General features: G+C 44.9%; 1 protein-coding gene across 1 annotated transcript in view; it reads left to right on the top strand.

The window, feature by feature from the left end:
• tnmd (tenomodulin) overlaps nucleotides 1-22552 on the top strand; it is a 211323-nt gene that overhangs the window by 12145 nt on the left and 176626 nt on the right. Inside the window, exon 2 of the mRNA XM_034181964.1 lies at nucleotides 275-409. Coding sequence (XP_034037855.1) covers nucleotides 275-409 — 135 coding nt within the window. The remainder of the gene's footprint in view (nucleotides 1-274; nucleotides 410-22552) is intronic.

The following is a 22552-nucleotide window of genomic DNA, read 5'->3' as shown; positions in this document are numbered from 1 at the left end:
AATCAAGTCAAGATCATTGATCCATCCACTGGCTGTAAAAGTGATGATTTACTGTAAATTCCTCCAAAGGGTGCAAAAACTGTCAAGTGTACATTTTATGTCTGTATGATCGATTTCACTGTATGAAAGGTTTATTTATTTATTTATTTATTTTGGATATCATTATTGGTGTTAGGCAATCCTCTTAAAATAATCAGCTTCTGCAAAATTTGCATTTATTTTCACACATTAAATTCTGGCTGTATGTATCATTTTTAATCCATATTGGCTGCAGGTTGAGTTGGCAAAAGAGAAGAATCCCAAATACCAAACCTACCAGCGAGTGGCTCTGGTTTTGGCATTAGTATTCCTTGTTTTGGCTCTCTGCATTGTCGGCATGCTGTACCTCTGGAACCCAAGTCCGGGGAAGGTAAGACTGTTTGCTCCTCATCAGCTGTGTTGCTGCTGCATGGAGTAAGTGTCATCTTGATGAAAGACAGATGAAAGACCTTGTCAACAAATCCTAAAGGTAACATCAAAGAGAAATACACAAGGAAAATAGATGGCCACAAAAGGATCCAACAAAGAGCCTCTGCAGTCTGCATTGTGCTCGGAGAGATGAAAAGATATTTGGGATATGGAAACAACAGCTGTGCATTACTCTATTGATATTTGGGCCGTCAGATCTGCACTTTCATGATGTCCTGCACAAACTCACAAACTAGTCGCAAATGTTGGCCTGTTGCATTTATCTACCTTCTTTTCACTTTGTAAATGTCTCACACATCAGCATTCCAATACCTCATGACTGATCTTAATTGCTGTTGACCAGAATGGCTGCATTAGGACTTAAACCTCCTGGCAGTGTAATTGGGATAAACTCTTGTTCAGACAATTCATCTTCTAAAATCCAATTCACTCACACTTGATGGAGAACATTTTTCACTCTGCTACTTTCCCCTGATTTTCCCAAAGTGCCAAAAAAAAAGTTAATTTACCGAAGCTAGAAGGGGAGGAGAAAAAGAAAAAAACATCAATATTTCCACCTACAGAAACTGGACGTTCTATATGCAAACTCTGCTGTGTGTGTGTTTTGTAATTGCCATGAGGTGAACAGAGGTAATGTGTCATACTTGCAGTCTTTCTTGTAGTTAAAAAATGTTATTTCCAGGACCATCTGCTGCTATTCTGGAGTTTCTGCTTCCATTAATATATTCAAGTGCCGTGAGCATGTCCTGACCTTAAGTTAACAAAGGTTCATCTGCACTTCCTATGGAGACGGGATTGTTCACGTTCACTTTTTTCAACATAGATAAGAATCACCTTTGAGCCATGTCCTTTGTCCTTGTTAAATATTTCATGCCGGAGGTACAGCAGTCATTATTTCCACTTTAATAAGCTGTGATCAGTCTCACATGGCACCAAACATGTTGATGGCAGAGGTTGCCCAGGCGATGATGAATATCAAACCTCCAGACCCTGGCGTTTTGCTGTAATGGGGTCTCAAGTGAGGGAGGCTTATTCTTTGGCCTCCACATCAGTGAGTGAGATGGATCAGGTTCAAAGCAGAATCACCTGTCTGTCAGATCTGAAGCTCCCAGAGACACAGTGGAGCTGTAAAAGTCAGGCATGCGTCCACTGCAGAAGGGAGAAAAAATCTGTAAAGTTCTTTTCACGTGAACAGATGTCGATGATGGATGAACGGTTTAAGCTGCTGTGAACGAGGTGCAATGAAGTGTGATCACATTTACTCAGTCACTTCTCCAGTCTGTTCTTCCTAACGTGGGCCCTGGAGAGTCAAAAAGGACACCTCCCGAGAACATTGTCATTTCCATAAAATGTCACATGGCCGCCAAAGCTTACTGGTCATATCACCAATCTCACTCCAATTTAGTTTATATTGTTTTTGTATTGTTTGACACTTAGAAAATACGTATGTAGCCATTCGCGCTGTTAGCACGAAAACAGTCAGCAGACAATTTACCTTCAAGCTGGTGGTGAAATTTGTATAAGTGCCCCCATGACTGTGAAGTTGCCTGTGAAGAGTGTCGGCTCCCCCCACAACACATGTGCATGTGTTTCGCACCCCCCCCCCCCCCCCAACACATGGCATGCGTGTGGTTCGCAGCAGCTGTTGACATCTCTGGTCCTGGACATCACAGCTGCAGAACACTGTCCACCGTGATACGCATGTGTGCTTGCTGTCCTCACGTGGAAATACATAAAAACATATATCGCCTTTGCAATGGGCTGGAGAGCGCACACACCGCGCACACTGACAGGATATCTCAGCTGAAACAAACCATCAGTAGCAGGCAATCTTAATGTCACATCTGTCTGACAGGACATGCATGTCCTGTGAGCGGCGCCACAGGACTATATGACAAGCCAACAGTGCGACTAATATATGCCGTTTGGTCAGTTATCAATGTGTTTTTTCTCTTTTTTAAAAAAAAAATGTTTTTATCTGCTTGTTGATTTTAGCCATTTTACGCTCCTGTTACAGTGGTTGTAGTGCAGTGGTACAGTTTCTGTCTGGTAATCAGAGCTTTTGAAAATTGCAGGTTTGAATCCTGTGAGTGACATTTATTTTTTATTTAACCAGGGTTATTTTACCACATGGTTCTGTATTGCATCCCGTTTTATTTATTATTTATATCAACCCAGTGATATTCACTAATTATACAGCTGGTTTTTATTTTATTTTTCTCCACATCAGCAGCACAATGTGGTGCAGCTGCTCGCACTGTGTTTGTGCACATGCACAATGGTTCGTGGTTCCCCATTTCATGTTTGGTTTACAGATTTTTTTCTGGTTTCTGCGTCTTTCATGTTATGTGTGAAGGGGCCCTTACATGGAAGTCACTACCTGAGTGGCTGGAAAGACAGTATATCACATGTGCAGTGCATCAGAAACAGACTTAGTGTGTGTTTGAATCAAAGGAGAGCAAAATATATTTTGAAAACTTGCTTCGATGAAGCACTTACTGTGACACTAAGCGAGCTGCATCAGTACTGATCTTACAACCCCAATTCCAATGAAGTTGAGATGCTGTGTAAAATGTAAATAAAAACAGAATACAATTTGCAAATCCTCTTCAACCTATATTCAATTGAATACATCACAAAGACAAGATATTTAATGTTCAAACTGATAAACTTTTTTGTTTTTGTGCAAATATTTGCTCATTTTGAAATGGATGCCTGCAACACGTTTCAAAGAAGCTGGTACAGTGGTATGTTTACCACTGTGTTATATCACCTTTCCTTCTACTACACTAAATAAGCGTTTGGGAACTGAGGACACTAATTGTTGAAGTTTTGTAGGTGGAATTCTTTGCCATTCTTGATTGATTTACGACTTCAGGGCAAATCACAGCAAAACAGCCCGATTGAGCGAACCACGAAAGCATCGAGCCAACATCAAGAGGGACACACGGTTGGGCAGGCATGAATGATGCTGCTGTGACGGTTTTGCGCATGAGTGTTGCAGCAGGAACACAGTGCGAGCAGCAGGAGCGTGTGGAACCACATTGCGCAGCTGCTGTCAAAAAATAAAAAAATAAAAAATACATGCCACCCGTGGGATTTTAACCTGCAATCTACAAAAGTTCTGATTAACAGACAGAAACTTTACCACTGAGCTACCATTGCTGTCCTGTAAAAAGAGTGTAAAATGCCTAAAATCAACAAGGAGATAGACATATTTTTTAAAAAGAGACAAACAATGTAGAAGAAGAGAAAGTCTTTAATGGATGATTTTCAAGTTGCAGTAGAGCAGCGCCTACGTGCATGAGTGATGACATCACAACTCTGTCCAGTTAGGGACCCGCCGTTTCGTTGAACAACAAGAACTGTGTGTGAGTTGTGAGTTGTGTGGAGGTATGAATAGGCTTTTAAATGTTTGAATAATAATGTCAGTCACACAAAGAAATCAAATAATAGTGAAAACGTCCATTGCACCAAGAATGTTGTTTTTTTTGGTTGTTGAACTTTCCTAGCAACGAATGTAAAGCCCCGGTCACCCGGCACTAACGAAGGACACTTGAGTCAAAAAGAAACAAGAAATCTGAACTTAAGTTGACTTCTGGAGACATCGTTTAACCGGCGTCCAGGTTTGATTGGTCAGCCGCCCCATGAGGCATCATAACAAGCTGTTGTTTCTAATGACAGCAAACACAGAGCAGAAAATTGTCCATTACGATGAAAAAAGCGCCGTAATTGCCCTTGTTGTGGGGGTGGGGGGGGGGGGGGGTGGAGACAACTGGAATGTGTTACACCACATCACATCTCTGCTGTGGACAAAAAAAATACAACCACACACCATGAAAGACACAGCATTTTATTGAATCCCTCTTATCGTGTGGACAATACAAGTGTGAAGCGTCTGTTCCTCTGTAGATGACCCATGGTCATAGATGTACAGTCATGACATGACATGAATGAAGCAGTGCACTCTTATCATGTCCACATCTGCTGGTCCAGCATGTCCTGTGAATGGCGCACTGCAGGATAGACACTGCGTCATATGGAACAGAGCTCACGTGGGTGATGTGACAGTCAGATCGCCCGCTGCGTGTTATGATCTGACGGTCTGTTTCACCTGGGGAAGCTTGTCAATGTGTACGCTCGCTTGCTGCAGCCCATCACAACAGAGATATATGTTTTTATTTATGTCCACATGAGGACAGCAAGCAGACACACACTGTCAAGTCAGTTGTAAGGTCCTATCTGTCAAAACACGGTACGTGTTCCCCAGCCGTGACATCCACAACCACGCGGCCACACCCCCTGTCCGTCCAGCGCACACACCAACGTGTCACTCTGTTTCTGTGTTATGTGATAATTTTTCGTTGTTGTTGTTGTTTGTTATGTCATTGTGTATGTAGGTAGTGTAGTACTTATTAATGTACCTGTCCTGGCTGTGGTCTCTGTGTTTGTAACGTGACACATCGTGTGCACTGAGCCATCATTTGCAGCTGTCAGTGAGTCTCTGGGAGGTGGCTCGCTGTGCTGTGTGCACTCAGACGTGGCTGGCCGCTCCCCATCTGTACATCCAGATCAGCAGTTCATGCAAGTGCGACACGCCACTTGTGTTGCATATGCAGGGGATGGGCGCAACACACGCACGATTTACACGCACGGCACATGCGTTGCGGGGGAGCCGACACTCTGGCATGCCACATGTGTGTTGCTTTGTGGGGGCACTTAGACAAATTTCACTTCCAGCTCGAAAGTGATCGTGTCCTCACTATTTTCGTGCTGACAGCACGAATGGACAACACATTTTCTAAGTGTCAAGCGAGCAGTGTTAGATGTTCGTGTGTGTCAGCTGGAATTTGGCCGACACCCGCGACGAGAGGGATCGAATGGGCTCTCACAGCGCACACTCTGTCTTTCAGCCGCTGGTGTGTGTAAATAGTTGTAGCGACAGGTGTGCGGGGCATTGGAGGCAGCTCCAATTTTTCACGAATGGCATGCAATTCCTCCTTTGTGCGCTAGTCAGCTTCAATCATGTTATGTGTGAAGACGCCCTAACATTCATGAGTCTGTCCTCACTCTGTGCACAAATTTTATTCTTCTCTTTCAAATTTGTCCCTGCACACTCTCAAATGTTGTCTTGCTGATTATTCCTCATGGGTTTTTTCTGGACTCGTGCAGGATCTGTACTTACACTGTCATTATTCTGACCGCCAGGTAGTTTTTAGCACAAAGCCAGAAATGTGTTTTAGTACCGACAATGAAAAATAACCCAAAATATCAGTTTGTTCATCAATAGTGATTTCAGCCCATGCACATCGCTCAGATCAGCTCAAGGTTGTTCTAGAATGTGAAGAATAAGAGATCCATTCTTTTTTCCCTGTTTCTTTGCTCTACACGAATCAAACACCTGTTAATTACTTTTCTTAGAGAAGTAACTTGCTTTAATAAATCTCACAGAAAAATATGAACCGTGTTTTGTGTGAGTGTGAAGTAACAAACTTAGAGCAAATTTTTTCAATAAATCACTTAAGGCTTAGCAAAGGTTAATTAAACAGAGACCTGGACATCTTAAACATGTAAAACTATGTAAAAATGCTCAATTCATTATGTTTTTCATTCAGTTTTTAACGTTCAAGGAGCAGATTTGAAAATGAAATTGGTCGTGAGGGAAAAAATATGACTATTAAAGGGGTCATATTGTGCAAAGTTACTTAATGATATAACTTTCATGTTCAACAACTTTAGAATGCCACAATTATATGAATGTTTTTAGACACTCTTCTGCTATATACTGAACATTATTTAGGACTGACATATAGCTTGTTACACGCCACTCTTGACATATACAACAAAAATACTTCCTAAATGCTCAAATTGTGCCTCAGATACCCCCCCCCCCCCCCGCCAACACACACACACAGACACACACAGTGAGTGATGATTACCACTGTATTCCAAAGTCATTATATGCAGTGTGAAAATTATTATATCACAGGGCAACGCCACCTTAATTGAGGTGATGTTGTGAAAGTGTCGTGACATGGACCCACAACAGGGGGCGTTAATGAACGGACAATGGATAAGCCAAAAGTAACAATTTAATGTTGTGAATCGCACAACGACGTACAGACAATAACAATATGGTGGAATGTCAATTATACACCAGGTGACGTGTGGGCAGGCTCGACGATAGAAGATGCCTGGCGAGAGAAGAGCCGGATCCCACACAGCTTCCACCACCAACGGAGCTGAAGAACACCGGAGCCGCCAAGCCCTGCGCCCCAGGTGGCCGCTGTCTTCAGCAGTCAGACCCGGTACTGCTGGCAGAGAACAGAGACAGTCCTGATGAGTGTGAGTTTGCACACTCAGTAATCCCACAGTCTGTATACAGTTAGGAGGGAAAACCTCCACCTCCAATCACACACTCGTGCAGCTCCTGTCTAACCACTTATCTGGTTGGGGTGTGAAGCGAAGCCATCACTGATCACACCAAACGCCAATCCCACAGATAAGGCAACACCCACAGGAAAACGGCTGCAAAGAAGTTCAGACTATGAGTCAGTGTTAAGTACAGCAGAGAATATTACCTGAATGGTAGCTGATTTCTCGGCGGGGAGGTGGAGTTGCAGTCTGGCCTTTATGGTGGTGGTGATGAGTAGTGGATGAGTGACAGCTGGTACGGATGATGAGTGACAGCTGTCACTCCCGGTCGCTCCGACGCCCTCTCGTGCTTGAAGCCCGCACTTCAAGCAGGGCGCCATCTTGTGGTGGTGGGCCAGCAGTACCTCCTCTTTGGCGGCCCACACAACAGGACCCCCCCCCCTCAACGGGCGCCTCCTGGCGCCCGACCAGGTTTGTCCGGGTGACGGGTGTAGAAGTCGGCCAGGAGGGCCGGGTCCAGGATGAAGCTCCTCTTCACCCAGGAGCGCTCTTCAGGGCCATAACCCTCCCAGTCCACCAGATACTGGAACCCCCGGCCCTTTCGACGGACGTCCAGGAGCCGGCGTACCGTCCACGCGGGCTCCCCGTCAATGATCCAGGCAGGAGGCGGCGCTGGTCCCGGGGCACACAGTGGTGAGGTATGGCAGGGCTTGAGTCTTGACACATGAAACACGGGGCAGCTTCAGCTTCACTGCGGCTGGACTGAGGACTTTGAGTATGGGAAATGGTCCGATGTACCTGTCCTTTAGTTTGTGGGATTCCACCTGCAGGGGGATGTCCTTAGTGGATAGCCAGACCTCCTGCCCGGGCTGGTATGCATGGGCCGGGGAACGCCGGTGGTCTGCATGGGCCTTAGCCCTTGTCCGGGCTCTGAGCAGGGCAGAGCGGGCGGTACGCCACACCCGACGGCACTTCCTCAGATGGGCCTGGACCGAGGGCACCCCGACCTCTCCCTCCACTAGCGGAAACAATGGGGGCTGGTACCCCAAACACACCTCAAATGGGGAGAGGCCGGTGGCAGATGAGACTTGGCTATTATAAGCGTACTCGATCCAGGCCAGATGGTCACTCCAGGCCATCGGGTGCGCGGAGGTCACGCAGCGGAGGGCCTGCTCCAGTTCCTGGTTCGTCCGCTCTGCCTGCCCGTTCGTCTGGGGGTGGTACCCAGACGAGAGACTGACGGTGGCCCCCAGTTCCCTGCAGAAACTCCTCCAGACCTGGGAGGAGAACTGAGGACCACGATCTGAGACAATGTCGGATGGAATCCCATGCAGACGCACGACGTGGTGGACCAGGAGGTCTGCAGTCTCCTGGGCCATCGGGAGCTTCGGGAGGGCCGCCTATCGTGATGATGGTAGTCATGCCCTGGGACGACGGGAGGCCCGTAACAAAGTCCAGGCCAATATGAGACCAGGGGCGACGAGGCACGGGCAGAGGCTGGAGGAGGCCTTGGGCCTTGTGGTGGTCGGCTTTGCCCCTGGCACAGGTGGTGCAGGCCTGGACATAATCCCAGACGTCAGCTTCCATAGACGCCCACCAGAAGCGCTGCCGGACCACTGCCACGGTCCTTCGCACCCCTGGATGACAGGAGAGCTTGGAACCGTGACAGAAGTCAAGGACCACAGCCCTGGCCTCTGGTGGGACGTACAACTTGTCCTTCGGACCTGTCCCCGGGTCCGGGCTCCGTGTCAGGGCCTCCCGGACGGTCTTCTCCATGTCCCAGGTAAGGGTGGCCACGACAGTGGACTCAGGGATGATGGTGTCAGGGGGGTCTGACGGCTCGGTCTTGACCTCCTCTTCATGCACCCGGGACAGGGCGTAAGATCGTTGGTTTTTTGTCCCGGGGCGGTAGGTGATCCGGAAGTCAAAACGCCCAAAGAACAGCGACCAGCGGGCTTGCCTGGGGTTCAGACGCTTCGCGGTCCGGATGTACTCCAGGTTCCGATGGTACGTGAAAACCGTAAATGGTACCGATGCTCCCTCCAACAGGTGTCTCCACTCCTCAAGAGCCTCCTTCACCACAAGAAGTTCCCAATTGCCGACATCATAGTTCAGTTCAGCTGGGGTCAACCTGCGGGAAAAGTAGGCACATGGATGGAGAACTTTGTCGGACTCCCTGCTCTGGGATAGCACGGCTCCTCTCCCTGAGTCAGAGGCGTCCACTTCAACTACGAACTGGCGCTTGGGATCGGGCTGCACCAGAACCGGTGCAGTCGAGAACCGGCGTTTCAACTCCCTAAACGCGGCTTTGCACCGATCCGACCAGGTGAAGGGGACTTTTGTGGAGGTCAGGGCTGTCAGGGGGCTAACTACCTGACTGTAGCCCTTGATGAACCTCCGGTAGAAATTTGCAAAACCGAGGAACTGTTGTAGTTTCCTACGGTTCGTTGGTTGGGGCCAATCTCTCACCGCCGCAACCTTGGCCGGATCAGGGGCGACGGAGTTGGAGGAGATTATGAACCCCAGGAAAGACAAAGAAGTGCGGTGAAACTCACACTTCTCGCCCTTCACAAACAGCCGGTTCTCCAACAACCGCTGTAGGACCTGACGTACATGCTTGACATGGGTCTCAGGATCCGGAGAAAAGATGAATGAATGAATGAATGAAAACTGTTTATTTCGAACATTTGATACAACAACAATTACAAGATAGATCAGTAAAGACAACAACAAAAAAGTTCCTACTGTGTACCCAACATGTCCGAAAAGGGGTAGGGTGAAGCATCAGCTTATTTATCCCTACCCCTTCTTCCCCACAACCAGTAATACCCTTTGCCACATATACACATAGATTCCTACACACCTAAACCGATATCAATGACAGTTATATATATATATATATATATATATATATATATATATATATATATATATATAAATATATATATATATATACACATATATATATACATACACACATCAACATACATATATATACACATACATATACACAAACATAAATATACACCTACACATACCTACTTACATACAAAATACTATATATTTACAAGCCGAAGCAAAAAACAAAAACACCCTAACCCTCATTACCCTTCCTCCTCCCTATACCTAGAAAAAAACATATTTTTGTACCGCTGTTTGAACTGGTTCATGCTTGGACATTGCCTGAGCCCCACTCCCAATCTGTTCCACATCCTCACCCCACAGACAGAAATACAGAAACCTTTTAATGTTGTTCGTGCCCACTGATGCTTTAAATTAAATTTCCCCCTCAGACTGTAATCCCCTGATCTGTTAAAAAACATATTTTTAATATTTGCTGGAAGTAAATTGTTTATTGCTTTATACACAATTTGTACTGTTTGAAAATGAACCAAGTCTGTGAATTTTAAGAATTTGGATTGTAAAAATAGTGGATTTGTATGATCTCTATAGCCAGTATTATGAATAATTCTTATAGCTCTTTTCTGCATTACTGATAGTGATTGTGTTGTACCTTTATAAGTATTACCCCATACCTCTGCACAGTACTGTAAATATGGTAAAACCAGTGAGCAGTAAAGAATGCGGAGTGAGTTGTGGTCCAGAATATGTTTCGCTTTGTTTAGAACTGAAATGCTTCTTGACAGTTTACTTTGTATATGTTTTATATGAGTCTTCCAGTTTATCTTATCATCTATTATCACCCCCAGAAACTTATTTTCATGTACCCTTTCAATATCTACCCCCTCGACTTGTAACTGAACCTGTATGTCTGTATTACAATAGCCAAATAACATGTATTTTGTTTTACTTAAGTTTAATGATAATTTGTTTCTGTCAAACCATATTTTCAATTTTCCCATTTCTATACTGATCCTCCTCAGTAACTCCTGCAAATCCCCCTCTGAACAAAAAATGCTTGTGTCATCTGCAAATAATACTAATTTTAATATTTTGGAAACATTGACAATATCATTTATATAAATTAGAAACAGTTTTGGACCCAATACTGACCCCTGTGGGACGCCACAAGCATTGTCCAAGCATGATGATGTATATTCCCCCAACTTCACAAACTGTTTTCTGTTACTTAAGTAGCTTCTCACCCAGTGCAACACCAACCCCCTAATCCCATACTGTTCAAGTTTATTGATTAATATGTCATGATTGATTGTATCAAAAGCCTTTTTAAGGTCTATAAATATTCAAACTGAATGTAATTTGTGGTCTATGGCGTTTGTAATCTCCTCAACTGATTCTATTAATGCAAGTGATGTTGAACTATGTGCTCTGAATCCATATTGACTATCAGTAAGTAATTTATGTTTATTTATGAATTTGTCTAATCTATTATTGAATAACTTTTCTAATAATTTGGAAAATTGTGGAAGCAAAGAAACAGGTCTATAATTTGTGAAGTGGTGTCTATCCCCAGTCTTATACAGCGGCACAACTTTAGCTATTTTCATTTGATTGGGAAATTTACCGGTTTGAAATGATAAGTTACAGATGTATGTTAATGGTTCTACAATCCATTCAATGACCTGTTTTACCACCACCATATCAATTTCATTTAAATCGGTAGATGTTTTATATTTACAATTATTCACAATGTCTATAATTTCTTTTCCATCCACTGCTGTGAGGAACATTGAACAGGGATTTCTTTCTATGAGATTATTATCCCAATCCTCAGGTTGGGAATCGGGAATTTTTTCTGCCAAGCTTGGTCCAATATTTACAAAAAAAATTATTAAAACCGTTGACTACCTCATCCTTATTTTCCTTCTTGACATTATTATCAATGAAATACTGAGGGTAACTCTGTTTTTTATTACCATTTTTGATAATGCTATTTAATATATCCCATATTCCTTTAATATTGTTTTTGTTATTATATAATATGTTACTATAATATTCCTTCCTACATACCCGTATAATATTAGTTAATCTATTTTTGTATTTCTTATATCTATTTTCTGCCTCTTTAGTCTTTAGTTTTATGAATTCTCTATACAGTGTATTTTTCTTATTACATGCATTTCGTAACCCTTTCGTCATCCATGGTCGAGCTTGGATTTTTTGTTTTCTGTAGTCTTGTTTAATTGGACAATTTTTTATCATATAATGATGTAAATATTTGTAAAAAAGTTTCATATGCACTATCAACATCACTTTCACTGTATACCTTTTCCCAGTTTTGCTCCTGTAAATCCTTCTTTAGTGTGTTCATGTTTTCCTCTGTCCGCACTCGCCTGTATTTTATTTTCTCCTCTGGCTGATTCCGCCGATGGTTTCTATTATAAACGATGAAAACTGGTAGATGATCACTAATGTCATTGATTAATAATCCACTCACAGTGTTATTCTCAATATCATTGCTGAATATATTATCAATTAAGGTAGCACTATGGGATGTAATTCTGCTTGGCCTGGTGATTTTTGGATATAAACTCATACTGTACATTATACTGATAAATCCATCTGTTATTTTATGCTTATTTGGATTGAGCAGATCAATATTTAAGTCACCACAAATGAACACAGTTTTTTGATTAGTTTTTGAGAACATTTTTCCCATACAGTCAGTGAATGTTTCAATACTAGATCCTGGTGCTCTATATATACAGCTGACTAATACATTTTTGCTTTTTTCTTCACATATTTCAATAGTTATACATTCTAATAAGTTATCAATCACAGTTGTCATATTGTCTACTATTTTATAATCCATGTTTTTATCCACATACACAGCCACTCCTCCTCCACTCTTATTCTTTCTGTTTACACAATTAAATTCATATCCATCCAATTCAAAATCCATTCCTTTATCTTCATTGATCCATGTTTCTGATATAGCAATTATGTTAAATATTTTTTTAAACTGACTTAAATATTCTTTAATGTTGTTAAAGTTTGCATATAGACTTCTGCTGTTGAAATGGATTATTGATAATTTGTTATCCGTTCTAATGATCTGATTAAACTGTTCATCTGTATAATAGCAACAACTGTCATTGATATTTGAGAAGAAATTATTGTCCGGGTCTATATCGTGCTCCAAGTCCAGTACATTGTGGTCTGTGTTTTTAAATGTTCTCAGTTCTACTTTTCCATGATCAGCAATCCTTTGAGTTATATCCTTCTTGTCTCCAGATGTAGATGAATAGGTAGTAGATGAATAGGTTCCTCTGGTCTGTGTCATGGTGTTGTGATGTGTTTGTGTCCTCATACCTTATTGGTCATATTTGTCCAGTTCCTTGATGTTCCTGATTACCATAACCTTCGCTTGTTCTGGTGTTCCATTCAATTTGATAAATGTTTTGCAGTTGGATGTCCATGTCTGTTGAATTTTTCCCTGCTTTTTTAAGAAACGAGCTTTCCTGGCGATGTCTGCGTTTCTTTTGGTCAGATGTTCATTGATGAATACGTTTGTTCCTTTGAGTTTCCGTCCCTGTTTTAACAATGCCATTTTATGTTTTCTGTTGACAAACCTCATTATAACTGCTCGCTTGTCTCCATCCTCTCTCCTGGGCAGGGGGTGGCACGCTTCAATGTTATTACAGTCCATTTGAATACCTTTAGATTGCAGGAAGTCAGCCACCTGTTGTTCCACTGAGCTGGCCTCCTGCTCGTTGGCCTGAGTATATCGTCTAGATATACGAAGACAAACCGATGCAGGAAGTCCCGCAAGACGTCATTAACCAATGCTTGGAACGTCGCGGGCGCATTGGTGAGGCCGAACGGCATGACCAGGTACTCAAAGTGACCTAACGGGGTGTTAAATGCCGTCTTCCACTCGTCTCCCTCCCGGATCCGAACCAGGTGATAAGCATTCCTAAGATCCAATTTCGTGAAAATTTGGGCTCCATGCAGGGGCGTGAACACTGAATCCAACAGAGGTAACGGGTATCGGTTGCGAACCGTGATCTCGTTCAGCCCTCTGTAATCAATGCATGGACGGAGTCCGCCGTCCTTCTTGCCCACAAAAAAGAAACCAGCACCCATCGGGGAGGTGGAGTTCCGGATCAACCCGGCAGCTAACGAGTCCCGGATGTAGGTCTCCATTGATTCGCGTTCCGGATGTGAAAGGTTGTACAGCCTGCTGGACGGGTACTCAGCGCCCGGTATCAAATCAATGGCATAATCGTACGGACGGTGCGGGGGCAGCGTGAGTGCCAGATCCTTGCTGAAGACATCAGCAAGGTCGTGGTACTCCTTAGCTGTCACACCGGGTGGAACCGAGGATCCTAAACACTCCCGGTGGCAGGTTTCGCTCCACTGAACCACAACCCCAGATGGCCAATCAATCCGGGGATTGTGTTTTAACACCCATGGAAAACCCAAAATCACGCGGGAGGTTGAAGATGTTACATAAAACACGATCTCCTCCCTGTGATTCCCAGACACCACCAATGTCACTGGCTGTGTCTGGTGTGTGATTAGTGGAAGAAGGGTGCCATCTAGTGCCCGCACCGACAATGGTGACGGTAAGGCCACTAGAGGGAGCCCAACCTCCTTTGCCCATCTGCTATCCAGCAGATTCCCCTCCGACCCCGTGTCTACCAGTGCTGGGGCGTGAAGGGTTAGATCCCCACTCAGGATCGTGACTGGGATACGTGCAGATCGTCGGGGTCTCCCCACGTGGGTGTTGTGACCCACCCTTACCCCAGTCTCTAAGGACGAGTGCTGCTGTTTTGACCGTTTGGGGCATTCTCTCTGTGTGTGCTCGGTAGAGCTGCAGAGAAAACACTCTCCACGGATCAGCCTCCTTTGTCTCTGATCTGATCGCTTTTTGGCCCTGCTCGTTTCCCTACGAACGTCAGCAGGGGGAGCTGTCGTCACGTGGAGAGCCCTGGCAGCGGAGCGTGGGGAAGTCGGCTCCCTTTCGGACCCGGGAGGAAGAGGGACGGCTTGTGCCTGACCACGGCCTTTGTCTCGCTCCCGTCGGTGTTCGGTTAATCGGTTGTCTAACCGTATAACCAGGTCGATAAGCCCATCTAAATCCCGCGGCTCGTCCTTCGCCACCAGGTGCTCCTTAAGGACCAGAGACAGTCCGTTTACAAAGGCGGCGCGGAGCGCAACAGCATTCCAGCCGGCTTGCGCTGCCGCAATGCGGAAGTCGACTGCATACTTCGCTGCGCTCCGACGCCCCTGCCGTATTGACAGCAGCACACTTGAAGCGGTCTCGCCTCTATGAGGGTGGTCGAACACCTGTCGGAACTCCCTCACAAACTCAGTGTAAATTGTTAGGAGCCGTGAATTCTGCTCCCAGAGCGCCGTAGCCCAGGCGCGTGCCTCTCCTCGAAGCAAATTTATAACGTAAGCCACCCGGCTAGCGTCTGATGCGTACATGACGGGACGCTGTGAAAAGACGAGCGAGCACTGCATCAAGAAGTCCGCGCACGTTTCCACACAGCCTCCGTACGGCTCCGGAGGGCATATGTATGCTTCAGGGGAAGGTGGGGGGGTTCGTTGAACGACCAGCGGAATGTCTGTCTCTGGCATACGGTCAGCAGGAGGAGGTGCTGCAGCAGCGCCCTGAGCATGCGCTTCCACCTGGGCGGTGAGAGCCTCCATCCTACGATTGAGAATAAAGCTCTGCTCGGTAACTAAGTCCAACCGAGCGGTAAAGGCGGTTAAGATGTGCTGCAGCTCACCCAACACACCTCCTGCTGGCGCCTGTGCACCTCGCTCTTCCATTGGCTGTTCAAGCGATGGTTGACGCCCCTCGGGATCCATGACGCTGGCCGAGAAATCCTGTTGTAAAAGTGTCGTGACACGGACCCACAACAGGGGGCATTAATGAACGGACAATGGATAAGCCAAAAGTAACAATTTAATGTTGTGAATCGCACAGCGACGTACAGACAATAACAATATGGTGGAATGTCAATTATACACCAGGTGACGTGTGGGCAGGCTCGACGATAGAAGACGCCTGGCGAGAGAAGAGCCGGATCCCACACAGCTTCCACCACCAACGGAGCTGAAGAACACCGGAGCCGCCAAGCCCTGCGCCCCAGGTGGCCGCTGTCTTCAGCAGTCAGACCCGGTACTGCTGGCAGAGAACAAAGACAGTCCTGATGTGTGTGAGTTCGCACACTCAGTAATCCCACAGTCTGTATACAGTTAGGAGGGAAAACCTCCACCTCCAATCACACACACTCGTGCAGCTCCTGTCTAACCACTTATCTGGTTGGGGTGTGAAGCGAAGCCGTCGCTGATCACACCAAACGCCAATCCCACAGATAGTCAGTGTTAAGTCCAGCAGAGAATATTACCTGAATGGTAGCTGATTTCTCGGCGGGGAGGTGGAGTTGCAGTCCGGCCTTTATGGTGGTGGTGATGAGTAGTGGATGAGTGACAGCTGGTACGGATGATGAGTGACAGCTGTCACTCCCGGTCGCTCCGACACCCTCTCGTGCTTGAAGCCCGCACTTCAAGCAGGGCGCCATCTTGTGGTGGTGGGCCAGCAGTACCTCCTCTTCGGCGGCCCACACAACAGGTGAAACAAAATATACGAAAATACACTTTGTAGTGCGGCACTGAATCATGCTCAATGTGTTCATGAAGTGCCTATTTTGCAAAGATCATAGGTCACACAGTTTATGCAACAAAATATTTTTGAAATAGTTTTTAATGAAAGTGAAGTTTTTTGCTTTTTCATATATGGGATTAATTGAGATCAATTAATTACAAACATGGCAATTAATTAGAATAAAATTTTTAATAGCCTGGCAACCGTAATCAGTAAATATATATATATATATATATATATATATATATATATACAGAGAGAGAGAGATATTATAGTGTGAAGTACTGTATTTTCTGAAGTATAAGTCTGAGCTTTTTCTGTGTTAAGAACTCTTTAATTTGGGATTTTTGTGTGTTGATGTGTATTTTTCTTGTTTATGTTTATTCTCCTGTTAGTGGAGTTTATTTTCTTTAGTGTTTTCATTCCTGGGAAAGTTCTGTCTAAATAGTTATAATTGCTATTATTAATAACAAACTTGTGAATTTTTGGTATATATGTCGCACCAGAGTATAAGTCGCATGGCCTCCCAAACTAGTAAAAGCAAACATGATTTATACTCCGGAAAATACAGTACAGCTTTAGCATTCAAACTAAGATAAGATAAACCCACTGGATGACTACAGTCGTAAATGTTTCCTTAGTTTATAAAATTCACCAAAGAAGTGTGACCTCATGCCTTAGGACCCCTTCACACATAACACAAAAGACACAGAAACTGGAAGACAATCCACAAACCAAAAACAAACTGGGGAACCACGAAACATTCCACCTGCTGTCAGGAGGAACGCACATTCAGACAGGCGTGCACGAAACCGCGTGCAAGAAATCAATCAATCAATCAACTTTTTTCTTGTATAGCGCCAAATCACAACAAACAGTTGCCCCAAGGCGCTCCACATTGCAAGGCAAGGCCATACAATAATTATGAAACACAGTCTACGTCTAAAGCAACATAACCAAGGGATGGTCCAGGGTCACCCGATCCAGCCCTAACTATAAGCCTTAGCGAAAAGGAAAGTTTTAAGCCTAATCTTAAAAGTAGAGAGGGTATCTGTCTCCCTGATCTGAATTGGGAGCTGGTTCCACAGGAGAGGAGCCTGAAAGCTGAAGGCTCTGCCTCCCATTCTACTCTTACAAACCCTAGGAACTACAAGTAAGCCCGCAGTCTGAGAGCGAAGCACTCTAATGGGGTAATATGGTACTATGAGGTCCCTAAGATAAGATGGGACCTGATTATTCAAAACCTTATAAGTAAGAAGAAGAATTTTAAATTCTATTCTAGCATTAACAGGAAGCCAATGAAGGGAGGCCAACACGGGTGAGATATGCTCTCTCCTGCTAGTCCCCGTCAGTACTCTAGCTGCAGCATTCTGAACCAACAGAAGGCTTTTTAGGGAACTTTTAGGACAACCTGATAATAATGAATTACAATAGTCCAGCCTAGAAATCGTGGTGACGGTTTTGTGCATGCTCATGTTTGCACACACGAACACAGTGCCAGCACGTGGAAAATCGCACACACAGTAGTGGAGGAAAAAAAATTAAAAACACCACAATTATACTTAATTCTGTTATAAAGAGCAGATTTAGCCTCCGCCTGGACGCACACCAGGAAGTAATGAAATGATGTGGATTACTGTTCTCTTCATGTTTTACATGGGACGCACTCATTTCATGAAGAGCTGGACGGCTCCCGTGTCATGAAGAGCCGGGCACTCACGTCTTGAACACACCAGCAGTGATCCGCTGCAAATGTGATCTGTGTTTTACTTATTACAATGTGGGGAAATCCCGCAGTGACACGTGCCTCATGGAGGCGTCGCGTGGGGTGATTTCCTGCATGGCACAATATTCTGCAGCTTTGAGGTGCTCTGACATGACGGTAAGCTGAAGCAATATGTTTTAATTTATTTCCACACCAGGACAGCATGCCGACATCCACGCTTCATATCCTACAAGCCACTACAGGTGTTCCCAAGCTGTGACTTGCAAGCACAGATGCATGTCGCAGGAGGACACGTCCACCTCTGTCAGCGGACCTTGGCAGACCTCACAGGAAAAAAAGAGTCACTCTCTGTTGCTTTGTTCTGTGATTTTAATTTCATGTATGTACTCGTATTATTATGCGTTTGTCCTGCATCTGTGTGATGTCTGTGTTGTAATGTAAGATCTTGCGTGCACGATCACGTCCAGCTGTCAGTCAGTCAGCGGTCAGCTGACAGGAGCTGTGTATTCACAGCAAAGCAATCACACAAGAATGAGTTCACGCCTTCACCCATATGTGTTTAATTTAATTTTCACTCTTTCTGTCATGTAAACTAGTTTACATGGTGGCAGTGACACCGGCTGGCCGGCTGGCCAGCTTCACACCGTGTTGTGCGCTCACACACTGGCTGGACGTCATGAGGACATGAGCACCCGCACACACATGTGCACTGCGTGTTCTCCAGCACCAGACTCCGGGACCTTCAGCCACAGCTGACAATGTTGGATTCATGGTGTGTGTGTGTGTGTGTGTGTGTGTGTGTGTGTGTGTGTGTGTGTGTGTGTGTGTGTGTGTGTGTGTGTGTGTGTGTGTGTGTGTGTGTGTGTGTGTGTGTGTGTGTGTGTGTGGTGGTGGTGGGGGGGCGGAGGTTCGGCACAGTCACACCCAAGTGTGTTGCTAGGTTACGCCACTTTCGTGTGGGACTTAGACACTTTTCACAAACAGCTCAATGTGACCGCCTGCTCTCAACTATCGTACCAGGTGCGTGAATAGCCCCGCCTTTTCTAAGTGTGCTGCAAGCGGTGTTAGATGTTCGTGTGCAACACCTGAAATTTTGCCGACACCTGCCAAGAGGAGGATCGAATGAGTACACGCAGGGTATTCGCTGTCTTTCAGCTGCTTGTGTGCATGAATGGTTGTGGCGACAGATGTATGAGGCGTTTGAGGCAGCTCCGATTTTTCACAAATGGCATGCAATTCCTCCTTCGTGCGCTAGTTGGCTTCAATTGTGTTATATGTGAAGGGCCCTTAACAAATCACCACAGAAAAGTAATTTGCACTGTGGAATGTGTGTGAGTATGAGAGGGAAACCACTGGAGAACCTCTTTTAATTACCTGCAAACACATGTTGTTCCAGCGGCCCCGGCGTGTGAGCGAGGGCGTGGTTGCCTCTGTGCTCTCTGTGTCTATTAACGTGTAGATGAGGTGCTTGCGGCAAATTTCTCTTTACTACCGTACGTGCTCATTATTGTTCTGGGCCACAAGCCTCACCAGGGGGTTTTGCTGCCTTGTAAATTAATCCTCTGTTATTACAGGTTTACATCAGTGCCTCTATAAAAATGGAACCTGGCTGGTGTATCCAACAGTAAAAGTGAAAATAAGTCATATTGATAAAAAAAAAACTATCAAAAACATAAAGAAAAATCACCAAGGAGAAATTGTATAATCCTAGCTTTTGAAGGTTAAAGTGGACAGCATTAAAATCTGAATTTTCATGTTCTTAGAGTTGACATATTTGGTGCTATTTTTAATTCATGAGTCACTTTGTGCAAGAGTATCTGCAAACCTGCAGCCAGGCACTGAGTAATTGTGAACCTGTAGCCGCTGTAAACCAGTTTTTCCTGGAGAACCTTGAATAGCTCACAGGTGCTGTTGGGCTGTATGGCAAACCTGCCGGAGAAATACATGAATGTCACACGGCAGGAATGTGCTTCATTATTCAGGCTGAAATTGCATTGCTCACCTTGATGCTTTTCCTTCTCGGGTCCCAAGGTAGCTGCTGAGTTGCTGCTCCTGATGGCCTCTTAACAGCCTCACTGTCAGGACCGGCGTCTTTAATAAACACTGCTACGCCTGCTTTTCTGCCCGGTCACAGGGAATGTGGCTTTTCAACACAGAACACCCCCCCCCCTCCTTTTTTTGTTTGTTTATTTGTTTATTGTGAATGCTGACAGTCTTCTCAGTACCCTGGTGGCAACAAAGGAGAGGGACAAAAGTTCAGATTATGATGCCATTCAATCTTTTTGTCACACAGCATTTTTCTTCTTCTTCTTCTTCTTCTTTGTAGCGTGTAGCTCAGGAGGATAAGGAGTTGGGCTACCAATATGTTGACCTGGGTTCGATTCCTGCTCACGCTACCTTTCTGTGTCCTTGAACGAGACACTTCATCTGCATCGTCCCAGTAAAGTCAAGTCTGGGAGCATGCGCTGGTGCAATGCATCGGTACATCCACCACACTACACAACCACCTTGGGTCCTGGATGGCAACCACACAGGCAGATAACCAGTCCAGCTGCTCCTCTCTGAAGGTGCTGTCTATCTCGTGCAGCCAGTTAAAATGTGGATGTCCCCTTGGCCTTCTCCAGCCATTTGCATCATCAACACTGAGGCACCTACTTGCTGAATCATCCATGGAGAAATGCACCACATGGCCAAAATGTCATTCCTGACACTCCCTCACCATGCAAGAGATACTCATCATCTGAGTCTCCAGAAGTAACAAATTGTTTGGCATGAAGTCATTCCAGCAGGACCAATGATCCTCTGAAGACACTTATTGCAACAGTCATTCATTATCATCCAAGTGTCACAACTGTACAGTAAGTGCAGACCTGGAAGACTTGGACCATCTTCTTCCAGAAAGCTATCTGCACCACAAAACGCCGCTGTCCAGAGACCTCATGACTCCATAAGCTCTTCCCAGGTGTGACTCGATCTCATAGGCCAAGTCTCCACAGGTTCAACCTTTTCCCCACACACCAATACACTTCCAATGACTGAGTCCAGGAAGTCATTGGAAGCCTGGATCTTCAGGCACCTTGACATGAATTTTATCACCACAGTGGCACTTGCACAAATTTGATGCCCACAGTGGTACACAATCTTGTGTGACAATGACTAAACTCAATGTTGTAAAATATAAAATGTTGTAAACTATGTTCACAGTTTGCACAGATTTTGAAATGTTCAAAATTTCTGGCACGCATAAATACTAACTTGCGTAAACTAGTCATGAACATTGTGCAACCTCATCGAAAACACTGTGTTAATGCATGTTATTGCGCGCAGGGCATCTGAACCCAAAATCAGATTATGATGAGATGTTACATCTATAATAAACATAACTTTACAGATTATCTAACTCATAAGAAGGAATGAAAATACAACAGTTTTACCAATCCATTACTATATATATATACACTCAACAAAAATATAAACGCAACACTTTTGGTTTTGCTCCCATTTTGTATGAGATGAACTCAAAGATCTAAAACTTTTTCCACATACACAATATCACCATTTCCCTCAAATATTGTTCACAAACCAGTCTAAATCTGTGATAGTGAGCACTTCTCCTTTGCTGAGATAATCCATCCCACCTCACAGGTGTGCCATATCAAGATGCTGATTAGACACCATGATTAGTGCACAGGTGTGCCTTAGACTGCCCACAATAAAAGGCCACTCTGAAAGGTGCAGTTTTGTTTTATTGGGGGGGGGGATACCAGTCAGTATCTGGTGTGACCACCATTTGCCTCATGCAGTGCAACACATCTCCTTCGCATAGAGTTGATCAAGTTGTCAATTGTGGCCTGTGGAATGTTGGTCCACTCCTCTTCAATGGCTGTGCGAAGTTGCGACGACGAACTGGAGTCAGGTCGAGACCCCGATGAGGACGACGAGCATGCAGATGAGCTTCCCTGAGACGGTTTCTGACAGTTTGTGCAGAAATTCTTTGGTTATGCAAACCGATTGTTTCAGCAGCTGTCCGAGTGGCTGGTCTCAGACGATCTTGGAGGTGAACATGCTGGATGTGGAGGTCCTGGGCTGGTGTGGTTACACGTGGTCTGCGGTTGTGAGGCTGGTTGGATGTACTGTCAAATTCTCTGAAACGCCTTTGGAGACGGCTTATGGTAGAGAAATGAACATTCAATACACGAGCAACAGCTCTGGTTGACATTCCTGCTGTCAGCATGCCAAGTGCACGCTCCCTCAAATCTTGCGACATCTGTGGCATTGTGCTGTGTGATAAAACTGCACCTTTCAGAGTGGCCTTTTATTGTGGGCAGTCTAAGGCACACCTGTGCACTAATCATGGTGTCTAATCAGCATCTTGATATGGCACACCTGTGAGGTGGGATGGATTATCTCTGCAAAGGAGAAGTGCTCACTATTACAGATTT

Source organism: Thalassophryne amazonica, chromosome 11 (assembly GCF_902500255.1).
Source record: "Thalassophryne amazonica chromosome 11, fThaAma1.1, whole genome shotgun sequence".
NCBI lineage: Eukaryota > Metazoa > Chordata > Actinopteri > Batrachoidiformes > Batrachoididae > Thalassophryne > Thalassophryne amazonica.
Note: the sequence above shows the minus strand (reverse complement) of the source record. Positions and strands in the feature narration are given on the sequence as shown.